This window comes from Aspergillus nomiae (assembly GCF_001204775.2).
Source record: "Aspergillus nomiae NRRL 13137 chromosome Unknown contig00143, whole genome shotgun sequence".
NCBI classification, from domain to species: Eukaryota; Fungi; Ascomycota; class Eurotiomycetes; order Eurotiales; family Aspergillaceae; genus Aspergillus; species Aspergillus nomiae.
Window position 1 is genome coordinate 1 of NW_015378198.1, and position 21358 is coordinate 21358.

Here is a 21358-nt window from a genome sequence, read left to right on the forward strand (position 1 = left end):
CTGCGAATTTGAACGGAAGGATAGCTGGATGTCTGTTGTGTTCCGTTCTCCTCAGCTAACGTATTTCCCAGGCGAGCGGTCCACCCGGGCGAGCGGCCCGTCTCTATATTAGGCTGACCCTCATGAAACTGAGTTGTGGTTCTCATATGATTCAACTGACTACATCCATGGTAGTCATGTGTCGCGACCCGTTAAACGTAGAACCGCCGTCAGAATATATAGAATGGCCTAGCTGGTACTGGTTCTCACACAACATACATATGACAACAGGACGGAAAGCCTTGAAGAAAGACTCGATTCCTTGGACGTGCTTCTGTGGAACGGCAATAGAGAACTGTCTGTACCAGCAAGGATGAACTGGGTGGCGCCACACTTCTTCTATGGCTCCTGTGAGCAACTGCCGAAAACGGTCTGCCGACCAACGTTAGCCATACACCCTCGAGGGATCGGAATAGGATGTTACATGCTAAATCAGGGCAAGTGATGATTAAACCTCGTCCTGAGAAAGAACTTCAGCGAGTGAACGGATATATATTATAGAGAGAACGAGAATGTATGCCGCGCGGTGCAGCAAAAATCGGGCCACGATAAATTCACGGCCATTGGAGAGTTTGCTTTTTGTAATACAGATGTATAGTATCCAGTCAGTAAGTCACAATTAGGCCACCCCATGGAAAGCAATGAAAATGCAAAAGGTCATCTCTTTTTCTCATTGGACCGGGGTCTAGATTAGTACTTACGTGTCCAACACAAAGCACGCGAAAGCTCCGTGCAGTGGTGATTGTGGATGAAGATGCGATGATGATTGTCGGACTCCACATCGCCCTTATTACTTACAACTTAAGCTTCTGCAGTCGCATGGCTCCAGTACTGTATGTTCAAATAAAGTTAACTTTAGATGCCAACTACGCCAACTACGAAAGCCGGGCTACTTATATGCTCACCCGTGCCTAGAGCTCGCCGCATTACCGTTTCCGGTGGTTGCCTTCACACCTTAATCACTATTGTCAGGCCGTGATGTTTTAAATCAGTATTGTTTTATTTGCAACGTGAAGGGGTAAGGTGAATCTCAGAAAATCGGACATTAGAAGTCACTCAACCTTTGCAAATGGATCATAGTGATAGAAAAAGCCGAAGATTCAGTCTGTCTTGGGTTATAAGCGAAAGCCTTGTACACATAACGTGTGTAGTTGCCGAACGTTAGATAAAAATTTTCAATATCTTTTTTTCAAACATGTAGATTAAAAAGGGAGAAATATAACGCAATGTTTCTCTAGGCTATGAGGAGATTTAGTAAGGGTACAAGTGAACGGTACTCGTGAAAGAACGGTTGCGAATTTCTGGCTTAGAATTATATAGACACTTTATTATTAGATTAAGTGAGAACTGTTCAATGATAAAAAGGCCAGAGTTCTCCGATATCAGACGTAGTATATATACAACATGCGGTTGCGAGGACTACGGCAGGAATCGAAGATCAGACCAGGCTTGAATGCCCGACCCAAAGAAAAAGAAAAACAATCGGTGAGGGTAAAGATCAAGAATATAGTTGACGACCGCAATCAAGGTTTATAACAAGAATATACTGTTGATTTTCAGGATCTAGAGGGTCTTAAAACAATCTAGACACGCACCAGGATCGTACCATGCTGTGTTGTCTGCTGGAAGCCAGAAAGACCCGGAGATGTTAAATAGAGCCTAAGCCCATTCCTTGGGTTAGACTGGAGGCACAGCTTGTATGGCTGCGGTAAGTGGAATATTCAAATAATATCATGGTCGAAGTCGCGCCTCTGGTTCTTTCTATTACCTCTCTGGTAGGAGTCTTAACTGCGGCTCTTGTTGGGTGGTACAATATGCGGTATAACGGGATGGGGAATTGCATGCTGTGGCGAGGACAACGGATGGCCATAGGCGAAATAATGACGAAAAAGGCCGAAACCGAAGATAGCCAGCTCATCTGCCTTGGATACTCGGAATTTCTGCAGAAATTCGAACAGGAACCCGCCTTCAAGGAGTGGTTCCTTCCGATTGAGGACGGGTTGCAGGATATTGCTACTGCAATAAGACGCGGGTTACCCGTCAGAGACCATCGCTTGCGGCATCTGCAGCACTTGCTGCGCGACTTAATGTGCATGATAAGGCCAAGACAGACATCTGGGCCATTTTTACGACGCTGTCCTCGGGAGTCGAACTTAAATCTTCCGCGTTGTGGAGAGGCGCCAAATTGTCCTTGCGAGAGCAGCTGCATCAACCACGAGGAAAAATTGCTGAACGGAAATTTGTCTACTGATACAGTACGTCGCGAAACCAGTGCAGCCACCACTCCACTCTTCGATTGACTTTCCTGCCCCTGACGCTAAGACACACTAGTCTGTATTTAGAGTTCTTTCGGGAGTTGCGTATGTATTCCTTCGTACATCGGTTACATAATAATTTCAGGCATGTATTCGCGTGTAAATTCAATACAGCGGACCTCTGACTCCACAAACGCGCCACATTAGTAGCGCTCCATAATGAGCTGTGTCTTCAGCGAGTCCTCCGCGAACAGCCAGCCCTGGCTCTCCAAATAGGCAGTCAACTCTGTCTGCTTAACCGAGGCTGTCATTCGACACGTCGTTTTGAAAGAAGCCTCAACAATGTACTCTATTCCTGTGCCTGTGGAGTTCAGAATCGGCCAGATCTCGAGGTATAGCTGCATTCCTTTCCACAAGCCAGTGGAGCGCCTGACGAGGACTGGCCCAAAGATGCGCGACACAGCTAACGCGCTGGTGCCCCATTTGTTGCTCCCAAAGTTGTCGAATTTATCCGGCGCCTCATCGATCAGCATTTTACGCGAGTTGGTGGTATCCGGTAAGTCAATTCTGCCAACCCCGGTATCCGTTGCGGTTTTCTTGCGGCTGATAGAAAGTGTCTGCTTCTGGTAACCCCATTCTACTTGCGCCTTATATTTTGTGCTCGTGGCGTTTAAACCATCTTTATTAGCCAGAGTGAGAGCGGCATCAACATCGCCGCCCACGATGGGATACCGCTTCTTGTACGTCAACTCGAAGTCGTTCTCGTTTTCAGCCTTGCGGATACGGGTGCTCCAGCCGGCGAGATAGATCTCCTTGGAGCCCTTGTCGAGGAACTGGACACCCATCCTAGTGACAGTCGGGGCAATATGGAAGGCCGATAGAACAGTACTCGTTAGCTCATGTTCAGGGCCAAGAACCGCTGTCGGATTGAGCAAGAGCCTGACCTCGTAGTCAGGGATTATATTTGGCTCTGACTGGGTTGGAAAGCCCACGATAGCAGCATGGTGGGCGGCACAGGATAGAGATATACTAGCTGAGAGCTCGTGGATGTGAAGTGGATGAAGTGAGTAGAGTAATAAAGGCGCTTTTATTTCGGGTGCAGACAAGGTGGTACTTAAGAACTGTTTTTGGGCATAATGCAGCAGCAAAGGCGTACTCATCGAGAATCAGTGTCTCGTATGTCTAGTATCCGCTGTTTGCACCTAACTGTTGAGCCATAACATACGAGAACGGCCCGTGGCTACGCGGATACTATCGAGATCCACGTCGGTCTGGACTTTATGCTAGACCTGATTATGCTTAGCATCACTAGTCTAGCTTACGCAGATCAAGTCTATCTCCAGTCTATGAGCATCTAGGCCCTGAGTTGAAGATGCTTAGTGGCGGGGGCTTTCTTCCGTTTTGACCCCTAGTTATACTATCCGCAAACAGAGCTACCTTATCCGGCCGGGCAGTAGAGACCACGGCGCTTATAAAGGACTAGGAATATACTAGGTAAATACTTACGATACGTGGAGACGTCAGTCGCCCTTTCAGATCTAAGGAAAACCTTAGATATTTAGTACGTAGTATGCTTATGATCCCGATCCTGTCAATATAAGTATAAGAACTTATATACAATATTTTAGTGAGTTCAATTTATAGACTCTAGGATTTAACTGATGTTATTTACTTAGGTAGCTTTACTGTAAGTTAAGTAATTTATTGGACTTTTTACTACGGCAAAGTCCATGGCTATCATCATTTTGTAAACCGCTGCTTTTATTAACATTCTCACTGACTGGAAATAATTTTGTCCTATAATATTCGGGTAACACCACATGCATGGCGTGTAGAGTGTAGTCACAAGAGGCTCCATCGTCATACATTCTGAAAATTAACTCGACAAGTTTCAACCCTTTTATTATACCCTCCATGAAAGACCATATAGTTTGTTCTATTTATCTGCCAAGAACAAAATCAAAGTTTATTTTTTATCGCCCACGCGTGACCCGTTTATCGGCCGCAAACGGCCCTCCCTAGGTCGTTCTATCTGGATAGGGTCTAGACTATGGAACATAGAATAGACTTAATATAACCATCTAGATTCGTGTTAAATGTAGACGAGACGTCATGAAAATTTACAGAACTGAGGCAGGGACTATTCGTGCTTGGATCATACTATCTCAATCCTGATCAGGTGGACTGAACTTACTAAAGAAAGTTCTGCGATCTAATTCATCGCAAAATCATTCCCTTCCTCCTAATAAATGAGGGGAAAAAGAGAGAAAAAAAAGAGAGAGAAAAAGGCATAGACTGGCTACCATCATAAACCACTATGTGAATGCTGTACATTGTATTTGAACTAGCCATTTTATCGGCTTATGTAGCATTGTGTCATCTAGTATCGTATTTGGACATGTTACATTGGTCCCTTGTCGATTGAATCTAGATTTCCCTTCTGTTATGACCAAACTTTACATTAATCAAGTGACCATGGAAAAGTCTCTTGTGCCATAAATCTAGACTGGCGAGACTCTTCTAGCAGAGGCTCCTCTGGAAATTCCTCCCATCTATAAAGTCGCCTTCCTCACCCTGGACTTCTTTACAAATTTTATATCCTGCATCATCGAAGAACCTAATCCATAATATTCTTGAGCATCAAAGAGCCTTAGCCTCACCTTGAGCAAACCCACAATCGTTGTAATGTCTAGCGACAGAAGATCCTTCGAAGCAGAATTATATGGTGAGCATGAAGGTCGACATCCTTCCATGAGCGACCTTAAGGACCGACTCTCCGTTCAAATCAGAGATGTCTTTCCAAACAAAATTGCCGAGAAGCCTGGTACAGCTTGGGTGGATTACCACGGCCATACTAAAAAGGTGGCCGAGCACGGCAAGTCGTATGATGATGCGACGGACGATAAAATCTGGTTTGACCATGATGGTTCCGAGACCAAGCCAGGACATTGGAAAGGCTGGACTACAGCTCATATCAAAGCAAGTTTTCATTATGAGGATATTTGATCTTGTTTTGGTGCTGGTGTGACCGGACTGCACGGAAAACTGGTTTGGGAAGCACTGTGAATTACATGCAAATCATCTTCAATCCAGTCCCAGCCTCGCTACATTTCGTAAGAGTGAAGTAATATTTTTTGTAGAAGCGAAGAATAGTTGGTATAATGATTCGTATATGGTAGGACTCTGGGAGCAAATGATAAACATAGTTGATTTTGACCTTGATTCTGCTAAAAAGACGACTACTAGCGGCAGTTCTAGGAAAAGAGATTACAAAATGTCCTTTGGATATATAGTTAGTCAGCAATTCAGACTTGTTGATAGTTAACTAAGTAAGTTACTGTGGCTAGCGTAGCAAGTATCGAGGCGCAATGGCCGACCGCCTTATGAACTGGGTGAGCTCCACCAACTTTATCCTAAAGCGGAAGGATAATCATGAGGTCATAAGCATTGCTTCAATTAGCATCTGACCATTGACCAGCGTGTAAGTTCTATAGACCCATGACTATCTCAAGAATTTGGAGTCCAATGGGGCTCTAGATCTAATGAGCGTTGCTGCCTGATTATTTAGTAAAGCTACTCTCCTCAGAGCTACATCATTCAGAATAGGCATCGATCCGCAGTCTAATTGTCCTGTTGATTTTGGACTTCTCTGTTCCATTGCCGTCTATCAACAGCTGATACTTTCTATCTACCACTGACGTCTCACCGGCCTTCACTACAATGCCAGCCTTGTTACCTTATATCGCCGAGGGTTCGATCTCTCAACACCGAACAGTGAGTTCTTGGACCAGTGGACCAATCCAAGTGATATATTCACCGCGCTTCTCATCCTGGGTGGCGATGGTGGAGAGATGGTGGCCAAATCTGTCGCACAGCTTGCTGGTCGTGGCCTGGTCCCGGTCGCTTTTTCCATCGGTATGTATCATGCCTAAAGACTGGGGTTTCCTCTACACGCTTGAGGCTGTGGTTCTTCTGCGTTAAATCTTTTTTGACAGTGATAAACTTTGAACCTTCTAGGATGGGTCGTGTTCGCAGTCAAATCAGCTCTGTCTGCTCTCGCGGGCAACGACCTCATGCCCGAAGCAGATTCCAAATGCATTGTCATCAATGGCAAAAGCGGGTACGTCCAAGAAAATAGAAGCTGGCTCGTCGGTCGTCTTTGGCGGGATTTCAATAGGTGGATGGACCCTGCCGTTCGAGCCCACCTAGATGCTATGCTCGAGCGAAAGGTCGACCACGAAAAGGCCCTGGCGGAAAGGATGGTTCCTGGGTCTGGCAGTCGCGTACTACGGCGGACCAGTGTAGGTTTATGTATCGCAGTTTATCAAGCAGGCCCAACTTCCAGATCTTTCGCTGGTCGCGATCTTTTGTACTACGTTGGGTTTGTGGTATGTATACTTCAGCTAGGCATCGCAGCCATCCCGTTGGGCATTTTCGGCGACTGGAGCATTTTCCTCGTCACTACCTCAGGCATCATTCTCTCTTTTGCGACATGCAGCATTTCGCGATGGGCTGACGAAAAGTGGGCGTGCCGAGTCGGGACCAGGAAAAGCATTCTTCTCTCCCGTGGCAATGGCAGTCAATTTGTCATCCTTATCCTCGGTGAAGAGGAAGGGTTCGATCTTGAAGATCTTGCTGCTGGTGGAGGCTCGCAGATGACTCATTTGACTCAACTCCAGCTCATGGTTTTGGCATCACTGTGGATTGTCCTGCTTATCACCGCCACGGGCATTAAACAGCATACGTGGTTCCTGTTTGCCGTGTGCGCTGTCGGAGTCTTCCAGAACATATATGTCGCAATAACTTGGCGCTCCCCCGATGCATACGGAATGCCACTGAAGTTCAAGGAGGTTATTGGTCTCCCCAAGGTCATGGACACGCTGTTCGAAGTGGAGGAGAGGTATCCCTCTGTTGGACTAAGTATGCGGGATATCTTTTTTCCGGGAAAATTAAGCCTTATGGAAGAGCAGCGATGGGATGGTCTTCGCGCTGCTGCCAAGTAAATTCAGGATGACAGGTCAAGAACAACGCACCCAGGGTCGAGATGCTCTTGAACACCCATTGGCTGGTCACGCACAGTTGGCCTAGACAGTCTCAGTTTTTCAGTCATGCCATGTTAAGGTTATGTGGCTTTCTCCTGAGTGTTGACCAACCTGTTAACCAACTGAATGTGTTCGTGCATTTGCTATCGGATATGCATCCGAGTGTGTTTCTTTCATGAGATGTATGTGTTAGTGAAATAAGCTAATCATCAGTTTTTATTTAGTTTTTTTTTCTTCTCTTCTAAAGAAGGCCTCTGAGAAACTCACAATCCACATTGCTTTATTAGAGCTACTAGAGCATACGAGAAATTTCTCCTGGGGAAGCATCGTGACTAAAACCATAGCAACCTACTCGATATATCCCGGCAACGCGAATCAAGCAGCATGCTTCTCTTTCACATTATTCTCGCGACCGCACCTTGCGGCGTCATGGCTAGAGTTGGTCGGGTTCCCCGCTGAACCCGACCCGAGCCCGCCCCGAACCCGGTAATTTCCGGGGGTGGGTTTGGAAGGCAGAACCCGATTGGGTTGGGTTGGTCCGGGTTCTAGGGTTAAGGTTATTGATACTAGTGTAGGAAGATCTATGCTAGACAGAATTCCAAAGTGACCATGTGCATAACTTGATCAAGACTCGGCATCGTGGGGTAGAGACATATATCTTGGTGCAACGGGTATCTCAAGACTATACTAATAACTTATTTAAGAGGATGCTTAAAGGCTATACTCCACGTATTCCTTACATAACTAGCCCCACGATTTCCCAATCATGACTCCGCTATAGACGTCATCCCTGGCTCGGATTTCTCCCTTGGAATGATACACACCAAACACTACTTTCCCCACTAGATCCTTCTCAGGCAGCGCATATAGGTAGTAGTCATCCTTCCCAAACTCATTCATTTGGATCCCTTGCCACCGGCGTCGATGAGCCTTCTGCCTCTCATTGAAATACTCGCTCCCCAAGCTGTACTCCATAGTCTGCATTGGTGGGATGCCAGCGCGGTCAAGCGCTTGTGAATAGACCGTCAAGATGTGCTGAGCTCCATTGTGGCCCAGGTCGGAATAGGAGTTCCGATGCCACGCGCTGATGGACCGGAGGCTTGGAAACTCCTGTGGCTTAAAGTCCCGAAACATATTCTCAAAGTCTCGCTGATCCGCCTCGGGGGGACAGCGAGACGCGAGGATCACGACATCCTGAATAGAGACGGGGAGGGTCTGTGCGAAGGGCAGCCAGCCGCCATCCTCAAGATTGCTGAATAAATCGATGTCGAGGGTAAGACGTTCCAATTGGGTGAATTCATTCCACTTCCAGTTCGTCGTGGGAGGCGTGTGCGGGTTAATAGACATATAGGGACTATATGGATTTAAACACGGCTCATGCCGACAACCGCAAATTGATCCGTATTCCATCAACTCGATATGGAGATGCCGTAGCGTCAACTTCGCGTACGTTAAAAGGGCTAGGCATACCGCCTCCACGGTCATGTCGGGCAGATGCGGTTGGCATAGCACGCCGTTGAAGTGTCTCCCGAATACTTCTGGTGTATGGAAGACCATATATTTGAACTGCTTGAAGTTAGAGCATCCCTCAATAATCCGAGACAACGCTCGACCGGAGATATTTCCACGATCCACAATCAATGACTCGAGTTCTGATTTTGCGAGCGGCAGAGGATAGGCTGGGTCCATGGCATCGTCCCAGTCCAGGGCGATGGTGATTCGGTCCTCGGTGCCTTCCTGCCACACTGGCTGTGAGTAATAATCCATCACAGAGAGATTCCGAAGACCCGGTAGTCGAGCCAACGCAGCCAAGAGACGGATGATCTGCTGGTAATGATCGTCGGCCAGGACTGCCTGTGGCCTTTGGTCCCATTGGTCCTGACTGCCTCCTGAACTACTCCCTTCATCCTCGTACTCATCCTCGTCCCCATATGACGTGCATTCAATTCGCACCTCCGCTAATACCGACAAGGCCTGGTCGAGGAGTCCCTTCTGTGACCTCGCTGCTAGCCTACTCACGGCTCGGGGGACGTAGGGCGTGATTGGGTCTTGCGCGCACACATTTAATTGCATCCGCCTCAGCTCGGTGAGCTGGCTTAGGAGCAGGCCTAATGTAGCTCCCCCAACCCCATTGGACAGCGCATGCATCCAATCGCCCACTTCATCCTCCTCAATGAGAATGGGTGATTGTTGAAGAAGGCGTTTGGCCCACCGGAGGCCAAGTTCCCAGGGTACATTTGGGCGGTCCTGAAAGTCGAACTGGTGGGGTACCAGTTCCTCTACATACCGGGCCAGACGGGGACTTTGGGCAATATCAAGCAACAACTGTGGAGCACCAATGCTGAACGCCTGGTCAGCTTTGTGGTATCGAACATTTGCGGGCGTTGCGAAGCCAGAGTCTTGCGATAGCCGTCGTGTGTACGTGTCATATTCTCGGAGATGTTCGCGACAGGCTTCCCTAAGGTGTTTACAGCTTAATGACAGAGAGGGTAAATCTCTGGGAGAAGCATGGCCTACAATCTGCAACTGCAACTCATATGGTAGCAGTAGGAACATTTTGCATGATGGTAGGAGGATGTAAACCAAGTTTCAGTTTGTTGGATTTTCCTTTTTGCAAGGTTTATCGTATTAATTTTCGGCCCGAGCCTGTACAGCATGACCCACTGATAGAAACCCGGGTTAAGTCAAACGGACCGATCGTGTTGCATGAATACGCAAGATTCTTAGGTACCCGGGGGTTGTAACAGGTTATTTACCGTATTTAGGGTTTCTTACTTCCCAGGGTCCAGCTTCTCAGCTCGATGAGATTGTCTTCTCTGCGATGCTGAATATCATTGGCTTTCAGGGCTACCTTACAAGTCTTCCCAATTTACAGAGTATGCCCAAAGCGCTCGTACTGCATAAGCTTGAATGGAAATAAACCCCTAACACACCGCTAATATTTTTCAGGGAGAAAATCCGGCCAACATTGATGAACGAAGAAGAAATCAATCAATTTGTATTCTCGCATGTGCAGTGTCTTCTGTCTGTGTCTTCTTTTTAGTACTCCAGTAGCGTCTACTAATCCAAATCCTTCCTACACATCTCATTGTCAGCTTCCGGGGCACACCCTTTTTCCTATATCTGCCCCAAGCTTCCCTGGCGCCTCTTCAAGTTCACCTCAATACAATGCCAGGCACTATCGCAATAGATGGTGGGCGAGATGGCACCGGAGATGTTCAGGTTTCCGGTTCAAAGAATGCCGGGTTACCACTTATGGCGGCAACACTAGCAGCAGCCGGGCCCAGTAAGCTCCATGGCCTCCCACCATTATCAGACATCAAAAACATGGATTCCATCTTGCAATAGTTTGGAGCAGATGTTTCGCGAGTTGGCGGCAACCTAAAAATTAACACCACAAATGCAACGTCTCTATTTATTCCTTTGCAGCTTACTCGTAGCTTGAGAGCATCGATATTGTTTCTTGGGCCGCTCGTTGCTCGATTTGGGTATGCCTGTTTAAGCTTCCCTGGTGGCTGTAGCATTGGGAAACGTCCGATTGAAGAACACATAAAAGGCCTCAGAAAGCTTGGGGCTTGTGTCAGAGTGACAGACGGGCACATTGAGGCTCGTGATTCTCGCTTACAAGGAGCAACCATATACATGGAGATCCCCTCGGTGACTGGAACCATGAACCTTATCATGGCAGCTTGTTTGGCTCGCGGGGTGACACATATACACAACGCAGCTCGTGAACCAGAAGTGGGTGACTTGATCAACCTGCTGGTCCTCATGGGAGTAGACATTTATGGCACGGGGACTGACCACCTTATCATCCATGGCCGGAGTGCGCCTCTGTCACCTTGTCAGTACGAAGCTATGGAAGATAGGTTAGAGGCGGGCACCTTTTTAATCCTTGGGGCAATATATGGGAACCCTCTTACTGTACATCCCTGTCACGCTGAGCAGCATGCAATGTTGATCAAAAAGCTTAGGGAAGTAGGTGCTCGTGTTGATATAGCGGACAAGTCCATAACAGTCCAGAAAGCAAGAAAACCTTTAGCTGTCGACATTTTGACTGGACCCTATCCCGCATTTCTAACAGACCTACAGCCACAATTTATGGTGTTGCTTTGTTTAGCCCAAGGCACAAGTCACGTTATCGAGTCCATTTTTGAGAGCAGATTTAGTCAATGCTTTGGTCTCCAGGCCATGGGGGCAGATATACGCATTTGTGAACAGACAGCCATAATCAGTGGAGTGGAGAAGCTGTCTGGTGCCCTCATGTCTGGTTCGGGTCTGAGAGCCAGTGCGAGTCTTGTTCTTGCAGCTGTTGCTGGCAGAGGGAGGTCCATCGTTGTCGGTGTAAAGTATATTGATAGAGGTTATTACGACCTGGAAAGAAAACTGGCAAAGATTGGTGTGATTGTTGAACGGTTACCTAATTAAGTGGAGCTCTCAAGATTATAAAACGGCTGTTACATCCCCGGTTTCGACCAAACGCTCTGGATCCAGTTAGCTATCTTGAGTAGGTCGATCACTTCCGTTAGAATCAGAACCCACCAATATCCCATGTTAATACGTGCTCAACAGGCTGTGCAGTAGCACGATGTAGCTCGACTCTATCGATCATATCTGCTCCTGATAATATAATCTACTAGGTTCATAATGACGTTGCTGCGCTTACTCTATAATCCTGTGAATGCCATTCGATAATCCAAGCCTAGCCACAAGCTGGAAGCAGGCTAAGTTGAAAGTTACGAAGTAGACGTTCAAGATCAGGGTTATGTATGAATCAAAGGGCAAGGAGATCAAAACTTGGAATTTTATGGTTTGTAATGTCGTTAGGGTGCTAATCACATTCTTTCTATCAGTTCTTCCACACTGTTGACGGAAGAAAGACTCCGGTTTGATTGTCCAGCCTGTTCTCGCCACCGAGCGAATTTTGCGGCTCCAATATCTAAATTTTTAGATTCAACTGCTCGACAACATTGCCTATCTCGTTGGAGAACTCCAGTTGCGCTCCACGACCCTGCATATTCCGTCGGCCCTGCCGATGTCAACGATCGGGAAGATGCCAAGTCCCGTCCGCCAAGTTTATCGGATGCGAACCGAACCATCAGCAACCATCCTTTTCTACTCCCTATGGATCACGCACTGAGATACTCATGGAAGAGTGCTGTTGTCCTTGTCTCTGTGCCTCTACAACACCTAGACTGTTCCTTGCTTACCAGGGCGGCATGAAATCATCCGCCCCTCGATCCCTTCCCTACGCCTTGGCTCCCTCGCTACTCCGAAGCCTAGTTAGTAGTCAGTAGCGGCCGAAACATTATACATCTGACAGAACGAGCCGATACCATTGATCTCCTCCTTGAAAAATGATATTTGGTGGAAGTGACGCCCAATCATCATAGTTATAAATACCGTACACTACCAGCTTACCACCCCTGGTAACCACGTAAATGGTCTATTCTAGAATCCTCGCGCCTCTAGTAGTTTCCATAACAATATCAAATCCGTATGGACAATCCTTTGGAAGCTTTTCCATCATAGCTGCCGCCACCTGTGCATTGCGCGGCACCTCCACATACGCATCCATCGAACATTGCCATGACATACTGGGTGCGCCAGCAGCCAGACTGGGACCAACGACTCAGGTATTATGGTGGCTGCTATGCAGGAGTTGGGTGGTGCTTATGTGTACCTTCTGAGCAATGCTGCGGGCTAACTAACTTTACAATATCTGTGGTTAGATTATTGATTATACCTACTGTATGACATGTAAAATTTTATGGTCAATGACGAAAAATACATAGAAGTAGGTGATCTCCTTTATCTTCTGCGCTGGCGGACACTTACTTTTAGAGCCGCAAAAGTGTATGGGCATATTGAGAGCCTCTTCACGATGAGCCACCATACTAAACCAATGATGAAATACGGGGATTAATCTAACCAGCGTGTATATATACTCTTGAGTTGAGTTCTCAACTGAGTGACTGAAGACGCAAAAGGGTGCTATTTGATCGCTACGAGTACCATTAAGTAGATTATACTCCGTACATTAATTAGATATGGAAGCTAAATTTTAAGATGATCAACGACTTATCTACCTAGTATTAAGTACAGGTGGAATTTACTTATAATTTAGAACTAGCAGCACATATTAAATATAACTCGAGTAGTCCTTTTGCCTCGCAAGATATCTTGACAAGACATTCCACATTCGACACTTACCTGTGCTCCAACCGCTTTATTTTTGTCTATCTCATGACATGACATCTTCTGCGGTACCATAGGGAATGTTCTGCATTCCATGGAGGAATATTATTGGTATTGGAACGAATCGCTTGGAAATAGGTAATCGCCCTCACCCGCAAAGACTTAACACAATCCCACCACAGCACATACTTCATTGGAGGTTAGATCTTGCTGGATAAGTTGAACCATCATGTTGCCGTATACGTCAATGTAGTTTTTGCATTGCGCCGGATCCATCGGTAGCACGGGGCAAGCCTTCTCCATAGCCTGTACGACAGCCGCGCCGCCATGTTCATCTCCGAGTTGCCCTATAATTCCACCCATGACCAGTGTGCAAGAGTCACAATCGAAGTCTCGTCGTAGCAAGGTATTATCACCAGCGGTAATACCTAGAGATTTTCACCAAAACAGTCATTAATATTAGCAAACTATCAAAGGATATATGGTATTTTAAACGAGGAGAGGAACAAGGAACGTACTGGTGGCCGCCAGAGCAAGGGTAAGACCGCTCATAAATGAGATGGTAATGAGCTTTACCATGTTGCCAAATATTTCATCCAGAGGTGTGAAGTGATAGCGAGGAGGTTTTTTTTGCGGAAAATACAGTATCACTCAAGGGGGCGAGTGAACTACTAATGATATATCGAGTCGAATTTGCAGGTGAATAATCAAACAACACTCCAAAAACTCTGACTAGTCAAGTTTAGAAGTGATTTACACTGTTATGTACTCCGGACTAGCCTACTTAAGGCAAGGTCCAGTAGATCACGAATCTATCGATCTCCATACTTTGGTAGGGTGGGGAAAGCTCGTATTGATTGATCCCTGTGGAGCAATTTCCTTCAGCTATTAGAACCGCGTGGCAAGTATCGTCCTATCATATTTGGTCTGCAACTGGCGAAATTTGGAGAAGGAAAGGATATACTTACAACACCAAAACTAAAGGGGTTCTCTATATCATTTTCTTTTCGTAATTTTGCCAGAGTATACAAAATATGATAGGACCCCCCTTGCCACAGAGGTTCTGGTAGATCCACTACGATCTGCAAGCGAACTATTCCACAGAGATCAACGCGATCTGTCTGCCACCTTCTCCAGGAGAACGAGTAGCAAGTTATGTCTGATTCTTTCTATTTAGTGGCCCACGCGACCCTAAATAGTAAACACTGAGCGCAGGTCAGCTGACCACCGGGTAAGTAGTCTCCTGCGATCTCAAGCTTGTTCATCGCTTCGAATGATAGTATATTATACTACATATCGGTCTATTATAAATACCAATCGAGCTAAGAGGTCTGAGGGAGGACTCAGAGAACTAGGATAACGGAATAATACATATATTTTGTAGAAGTTGAAGTTATATAACAGTGGGTTCTGTATATGTCAGTCCTTGGGCTTCGGGATCGTTGATCCCGAATTATTCTGACCTTTTGGCCTTGTGGAATAGGGTGCCCTGGCTCTATCTCTTACACTAGACGAGTATTAAACTCTTGAGAACAGCTAATGTTGACCCTACTGCTTCACTAATTTTAAGAAGATAGACGTAATGGACGTTAGCTTTGGCTTCGCCTGGTATTGGAGGCGATTACGCTTGCGATATCAAATTATGAATACTTTTCTCACTGCCTACCTGGTAGCCATTTCTTTGCTTCCCTCTTTCCCCTACACTCAGAAGGCCTTTCACGAAAGTCACCACACTCACGACATGAAAGCTTCATTCTTACCTAATCTCCCGAACCCTTACTTGGCTGGAAAGCCTCAATAGATTGGAGGAGGGATGGGGGCGACCCGAGCGCGACTGAATGCAAGCATTACTCGCGATGCCTTGCTCGGAGGTGCAGATCTCGTTAACTGCCAGTTTTCTGATCCCAGATTGGATCACCATGGCCTACCGCACAGTCCTTAGCCTGGAAACGCGCGCGCTTATGTTGTGGTAGATAACTTAATTGCTAATTCAGCAGTGTTATCACAAACAACAACGCGATGGCGATAGGTATCATCTTGGCAGCACCACATCAATGGCCAAATCCTTTGACTGCTCTCAAACCTGCATAGGATGGGCAATGGGCTGGAAACTATTAATAACCACCGACATTACCTCTCCGGCTTTCAAAGTGGTAGAAGACCAGAAAACCGAGTATTAAGGACATTCAGTCCTCGCATGATTATTATTAGACCCGTACTACCTTTGTCAAGCAGCGTTTCCGGGGCGAACAGATCTATCTATCCGAAAGTCAATTAATTGGTTGCTTTGTGTGGTTTATTAAGGCTTATTGCGCCCGATGCACTTCTTCCACCCGGCGCCCGAAGGCCCAGATTCTACGTAAGGTGTTCGATGGGGATTATAGCGCTAACCATGCAATCCTATAATACAGAAAGTATGCTTGATATCATTTGCAACAGCACAAAGGGCGTAAGGGCGTAAGGGACAGTCTTCCAAAATGAATATAGAAGGCCAGGTGGACCTCTCATCACCCTGTCAATTATTTCTCAAGTCCATCCTTAATCTATAGACCCGGGTACAAGGTGTATGCACACATCCCAGGTACTAGGGTATAGTGCTCATGCTGCTTCCTGAGCTCTGTCATGCATTGCATTGTCAAGGCAGGATTCCGGGGTATGGGGAGAGAACTGTCTGTTACGGTCTGTGGATTCGGGCACCCGTACTTCTGATTGAATGGCAAGTTTTACTGTCTGAAAGCTATGCTAGGTACACTATATAGTTCGAACCATTCCGAGATTTTCCAATCATCAGGCCGCTTTTGGAATAATTGGAAGCACCAAGTAATTCTCGATAGAGTCATCAAAATGAATGTGATTCTCCCCCTCGAACACCTCCCTTGGCCTGTAGCCATCGTTAGTATGTAACGTAGTATGAGACATGTTTGGAGTTGCTTACCTGTCCACTGGAGAGTTGTGCTTGAACAAGCCAGCGCCCTGAGTGTCCTCTGAAGCGATCTCAAACATGAGAGTTTCACCCTCCTGGACAACAACGTTTGTCGGCCATAGTTCCACGTCACATGTATAGATATTGCCGCTTTTGACCGGAAGAACATCTGTCGAGCGATACTCTCTCCACGGAAGGAAATCCCGATGACGGGGACTGGCTTCGTTCACCTTGCGCATGCTGAGCCTCAACCATCCTTTGGTTACGGGAACTGCATCACCGGACGAGCCAGTGTAGTATATCTCGGCTCCTGTGGCGGAAAGGTGCCTCAATGTGACGAAGAGATCCAGATCGAGTTTGGCTGGTGGAGGCGATATTGCGCTAGTCATGGAGACGTTGAGATGCGCGGTAATGTGACCAGTGACTTCGTACTCGGACGTTGCAGGTGCCGTGTTAAATTGAAGCATGTGGGAGTCGGCCGGAGAGCCAAATACTTTGTACGAGAGCCGTGTTGGGCTCGCCACTGGCCGTGGCAACTCGTTCATGACGAGCGACGGAGTGAGATGGTACTTTGTATAAACCGTCCGCGCAATCGGCCATTCCTGTTCCTCGCGACGGGGAAAAGTCTTTTCGCCCTCGGGGTTGTCAAACCCGACATTGCCCTTACGCAAGCAAACACTAACGGGAGGAACTTGTCCAGACTTCCACCCGGCGTAGTCGTTGTCTTTAAGAAACGCCTCGAGGAAACTCACCTGCACATCAACTTCCTCTTTGTAGTAAAATGGGAGATCGTGGCGTCCAACAATGAATCGCAGCCACTTAGATTTTGAGCCGGCATACACGTAGCCCTCGACATTTCCTCGCAGGTGAAGCGAAATACCTCCCCAGTTAGCCACCGATAGAAGTGGAACCTCAATAGCCTCTGGCGGAAAGGCCTTGGACGCATAATACTCATCATCGAGGAATCGGTTCGCATCATTGTCCAGGTTCTGGTCGCGGACATTATCCAGGAGCTCTTCAGGTGACACATCACCTTCGATGGTGTCCTCTCCCCACTTGTCAGCTGCCCTCCCCGGTCGACCGTACTGGTTCGTGATGACCTGACGGTGCCACCAGAAATTGATAAAGTTATTCGAAAAAATGCCCCCGTGGCGACAACGATCGCGGTAATAGTCGGACATTCCTTCCCAGGGGATGATACACGCGAGACCCTTCGGCCGTTTTGCTGCCACGCGCCATTGGCTTCCTGTATATGATTTAGCATGTTTGAGGTAGAAGCAAGATCCAACAATACCTACCTGCATAGTAGCTGACGCCCAAAAGACCCACCTTGCCCGATGACCACATTTGGTCTGCTGCCCATTCCACAACCTGGCAGAAGCAGTTTGCCGTGCCAGCAGACATTGTGTCCAACACGCCAGGGGACTGGCCCAGGCCTCGCTCATCGGCCCGTACAATCGCATAGCCGCGGGCAGTCCAGAATACAGGCTCGGGAGTTTCCCATGCAGCATATTTGGATTTATGCTCGGGGTTCACCTCCGAATAGGATTTGGGGTGGAAGCTAGGAGTAGCGTGTAAGCCTTGGCAACAGACCAGGCTAAGGGGAAATCACATACTCTCCGTAGAAGATATCCTTCCCATATGGCCCGTACGTGACCAGGACGGGGTATTTGCCCTGGGCTTTGGGCCGGTACACGTTGCACCGAATAACGGACCCATCGGCTGTGAGAGGGATGGAGACATTCTTCTCGAAGATGAGGCTATTTTCCTCGTCTACGAAAGTCTCAGCAATGTCACGGAATGCGTTGGGCGTGGTCAAAGAGTGAGGGTTTGTGTTGGATGCAGTGCGTAGGTGTGTCTCTAGAAATCAGTTGTTCCGTTGACTCTTATATATTTGCGACCATTTCACAATTCTTTTACCATCCATTCCTCTCCCCGAGTTCGCTCCGGATGCTCCACAGACAATTCCGGTGGAGGTGCGCTCCCTTCCCGGTGCTCGGTACATAGACGATTTGTCTGGGGCAGGTACGATGTACAATTACGATTATCATGTTAAAAAATGGGATAGACAGTTCGATTTATCTGGCCAAACTAAATGTGTCCTCTGTAAACCCCAGATCACCATTCGCCGCCAATCTCATACCTCGTCAGCCGAGGATAGATCTTGCCAAATGACTTCTCGTACGTAGTCACCAAGAACTGTTTTATGTTTGCCAGATCAGAATCAGCCGCACTCGGTGGTAGGCATGGCACCCAAATGCTAGACATACTGAATTGATGCGCACCCCATTCAGCATCACGTTGACGAAGATATACTCGCCGGTACTTGCTCCGCTCGGCCGCTCGGCTGGATTGAGATGCCGGTTTATAGGACGGTATGGCGGCACGCGGCGGTAGTTTTGTGGCCAATGTGGTGGATTTTGCGCCTGCGACTGTCGCGCCGTTACTTGCACTGGAGGCGCATCCTCGACACCTGTTAGATGGATGTGATAATCCTGGAGGGTGTCCGCAAGGGTGGTTGCGGTAACGGTCGTTGCCATTGTCGCGCGTTGGTGTAGAGACAGAGGGCACTGAAGTTGAAACAGGTGGCCGAAAGCTGGTGGAACCGTATCGCCGAGTGAGCCAGTGCAGCCATCCTTTATTGGAGACAACGGAAATGAGGCCATTGTCCGTGCTTCCGAGAGGAGGTGGCGCGCTTCCGGTGGGGGCTTGCAGCTAAGTCCGAGGCACACAAGGCTGGAGAAGGATTAAGAACAACTTTGAACCCACAGCGCGACGACTCATCCATTCCGATCCCCCTGGAAATGTCTTTGGCATTAGATCGCCTGTCCAGCGTGCACGGCGCAGCTCTCGACGGCCGCGCAGCCAGTGTCCGATTCCAGCAGAGCCAGCTGATTGCTCTGCATGCCAAACTACAGCACCTCCAGGCCGAGGCGTGCGAGGCCATTGTCTCTGATCGTGGGGTGACAGCTGCCGAAGCAGAGATTGAGTGTGCAACCACGATTCTTGCCGTGAAGCAATACTACGAGTCCATCAACTTTGACCAGTGTGTGCAAAGGGAATACCGAGTCGCCCAGGGCCTGAATTCGCCTGGTCGTCGCGTCGGATGCGGTGTAGTCTTGATTCGTCCTGCAAAGCACACACGCTGGTATTCCATTGTTGCTACCGTCGCGGCTGCCATTGCCGCTGGCAACACTGTCGCAATCGAGGTTCGTATCGAATTCGGTATGCTCTTTCTTGTGACCATACTGACTCTGCAGGTCGGCCACTTTGCGGTGGATCGCCTCCTCCCTACCCTTTTCTCGTGTCTTGACGCAGAGACATACCAGCTAATTGACGGCAGACCAACAGAAACCGAGCAAAAACAGGTGTCTATTGTGGTGGACCAGACAGGAGAGCTTTCCCTGCCAAACTGTCTGTCATCAAAGCCGCAACTACGATCAGTCGCTGTTGTCGACAGGACTGCAAATGTGGAACAGGCTGCCAACACAATCGTAGCAGCACACGTCGCATATCGGGGCGCATCGCCGCACGCACCGGATCTGATCCTTGTCAATGAATGGGTCAAGAGGGAATTTGTGAATGCATGTATTCGACTGGCTCCTGATGACTCGCGCCGTGAACGAGTCACGGCCAGCGACAAGGTACGCCAGACAATCGCTGAAGCTGAAAGCTTGGGAGAAGCCTCTGTCATTGGGACAACGAGCCTGATGCTGGTGGATATACGAGACCGGTCAGTGTATACAATGGATCTTTGGAGCAAATTGATTAACGAATCGACAGCCGTTCATCCGTTGTTGCTGAGGCCAGACCGTGCGGGGCATTCCTGCCTATCATGACAATAACCAGTCTGGTCGACGCGGTAGTTGCACTGGAAGGGTTTGTATCTGATAGTCTCCTCACTGTCGATGGATATTGCTGATATTGCCTTCTTTTAGCTCGAAATGCCTTGTCGCATACCACTTTGCACAGCCCGCCGCAGCAAAATTCCTTAGCCAGCAAATCAACAGTCGACTGGCGGTTGCCAACCATATTCCGCCGGAGTTGTTGGGTTTGTCACGCCTCCATGACCGGGTTGTCCTCAGCTAATATCGACAGTTGGGCCTGCGATCCCGCTTCACAATGGCCAGCCCTCCTCATTCCCCATGCTTCGATACAGCACGGAAATGCTCTCCCAGCCGCGACCAGAGTACATACAGGAAGCCAAGAAGCCCGCTATAACTCTGCAAGAACTCAAAGACCTGGACCGCGTGGCATTGGACCGCGTGCGGGTTGAAGCCAGATCGGCCTTACGTTCTACAGGGCAGGGTTCTGGCACTGCCATTGGCTTTTTCGAACAAGGTATCCTGGTCGGTGCTGTGTTTATTGTGCTCCCTGTGGTCTCGTTGGTTGGATACGGGGGCTGGTATACAATCCGTGTGGCACTATCCTGGAAATGGTGATATTGGGCAATGGGAGTTGAAGGACAAGGATATAGTGTATTGCGATTTCAGTGAGAAATCCTACAACACCGAGAATGTGTAATCCTCTCCAGTATCTGCCAGGATCTCCCTGAATACAGGAGTTAAACATAGGCACGATAAATAGACGCAATGATTTAGACTGGAGGTTAGATAGTGGTAGCCAGAGAAAGTAGGACAAAACCCCAACAGACTTAAGCTAGTATTATCGGATCAAGATTTTATATTTACTTTCTCGAGGCTTTCGCCGATGGCCCTGATGTGGACCCTCGCCTCCGCGTTTGGGTGGCATGTGGAGCATATGGGCGTACAAGAATTCTTTCTGGAGAGTTGCAGGAGTAAAACCATCTTCGAATCCAATGCTTGACTAGCCTAGTTGCTATTTAGAGCCCCCACCCACTCTGTACACTCCACAACCAGCAGCCTCGCGACAGCCTTCTG

General features: G+C 48.0%; 7 protein-coding genes across 7 annotated transcripts; 4 read left to right on the forward strand and 3 right to left on the reverse strand.

The window, feature by feature from the left end:
* Positions 1 to 2497: 2497 nt before the first annotated feature.
* Positions 2498 to 3454, reverse strand: ANOM_005712 (uncharacterized protein; the record flags this gene model as incomplete). Its single annotated transcript, XM_015550969.1, has 1 exon — positions 2498 to 3454. The coding sequence occupies one exon, from the start codon at positions 3452 to 3454 to the stop codon at positions 2498 to 2500; it is 957 nt and encodes a 318-aa protein (XP_015406668.1).
* A 1525-nt stretch (positions 3455 to 4979) lies between these two features.
* ANOM_005713 (uncharacterized protein) lies at positions 4980 to 5300 on the forward strand (the record flags this gene model as incomplete). Its single annotated transcript, XM_015550970.1, has 1 exon — positions 4980 to 5300. The coding sequence occupies one exon, from the start codon at positions 4980 to 4982 to the stop codon at positions 5298 to 5300; it is 321 nt and encodes a 106-aa protein (XP_015406669.1).
* An 845-nt stretch (positions 5301 to 6145) lies between these two features.
* Positions 6146 to 7297, forward strand: ANOM_005714 (uncharacterized protein; the record flags this gene model as incomplete). The annotated part of the gene is made up of 3 exons (XM_015550971.1): positions 6146 to 6209; positions 6312 to 6414; positions 6472 to 7297. 3 exons carry the CDS (start codon positions 6146 to 6148, stop codon positions 7295 to 7297), a joined length of 993 nt encoding a protein of 330 aa, XP_015406670.1.
* Positions 7298 to 8080: 783 nt separating this feature from the next.
* On the reverse strand, positions 8081 to 9892 carry ANOM_005715 (putative GPI anchored protein; the record flags this gene model as incomplete). Its single annotated transcript, XM_015550972.1, has 1 exon — positions 8081 to 9892. The coding sequence occupies one exon, from the start codon at positions 9890 to 9892 to the stop codon at positions 8081 to 8083; it is 1812 nt and encodes a 603-aa protein (XP_015406671.1).
* Positions 9893 to 10504: 612 nt separating this feature from the next.
* Positions 10505 to 11764, forward strand: udpA (UDP-N-acetylglucosamine 1-carboxyvinyltransferase family protein; the record flags this gene model as incomplete). Its single annotated transcript, XM_015550973.1, has 2 exons — positions 10505 to 10622; positions 10695 to 11764. The coding sequence occupies 2 exons, from the start codon at positions 10505 to 10507 to the stop codon at positions 11762 to 11764; spliced, it is 1188 nt and encodes a 395-aa protein (XP_015406672.1).
* A 4557-nt stretch (positions 11765 to 16321) lies between these two features.
* Positions 16322 to 18997, reverse strand: ANOM_005717 (uncharacterized protein; the record flags this gene model as incomplete). The annotated part of the gene is made up of 5 exons (XM_015550974.1): positions 16322 to 16415; positions 16470 to 17703; positions 17756 to 18018; positions 18074 to 18315; positions 18728 to 18997. 5 exons carry the CDS (start codon positions 18995 to 18997, stop codon positions 16322 to 16324), a joined length of 2103 nt encoding a protein of 700 aa, XP_015406673.1.
* A 264-nt stretch (positions 18998 to 19261) lies between these two features.
* ANOM_005718 (uncharacterized protein) lies at positions 19262 to 20899 on the forward strand (the record flags this gene model as incomplete). Its single annotated transcript, XM_015550975.1, has 5 exons — positions 19262 to 19666; positions 19718 to 20190; positions 20241 to 20336; positions 20396 to 20508; positions 20556 to 20899. 5 exons carry the CDS (start codon positions 19262 to 19264, stop codon positions 20897 to 20899), a joined length of 1431 nt encoding a protein of 476 aa, XP_015406674.1.
* Positions 20900 to 21358: the final 459 nt, after the last annotated feature.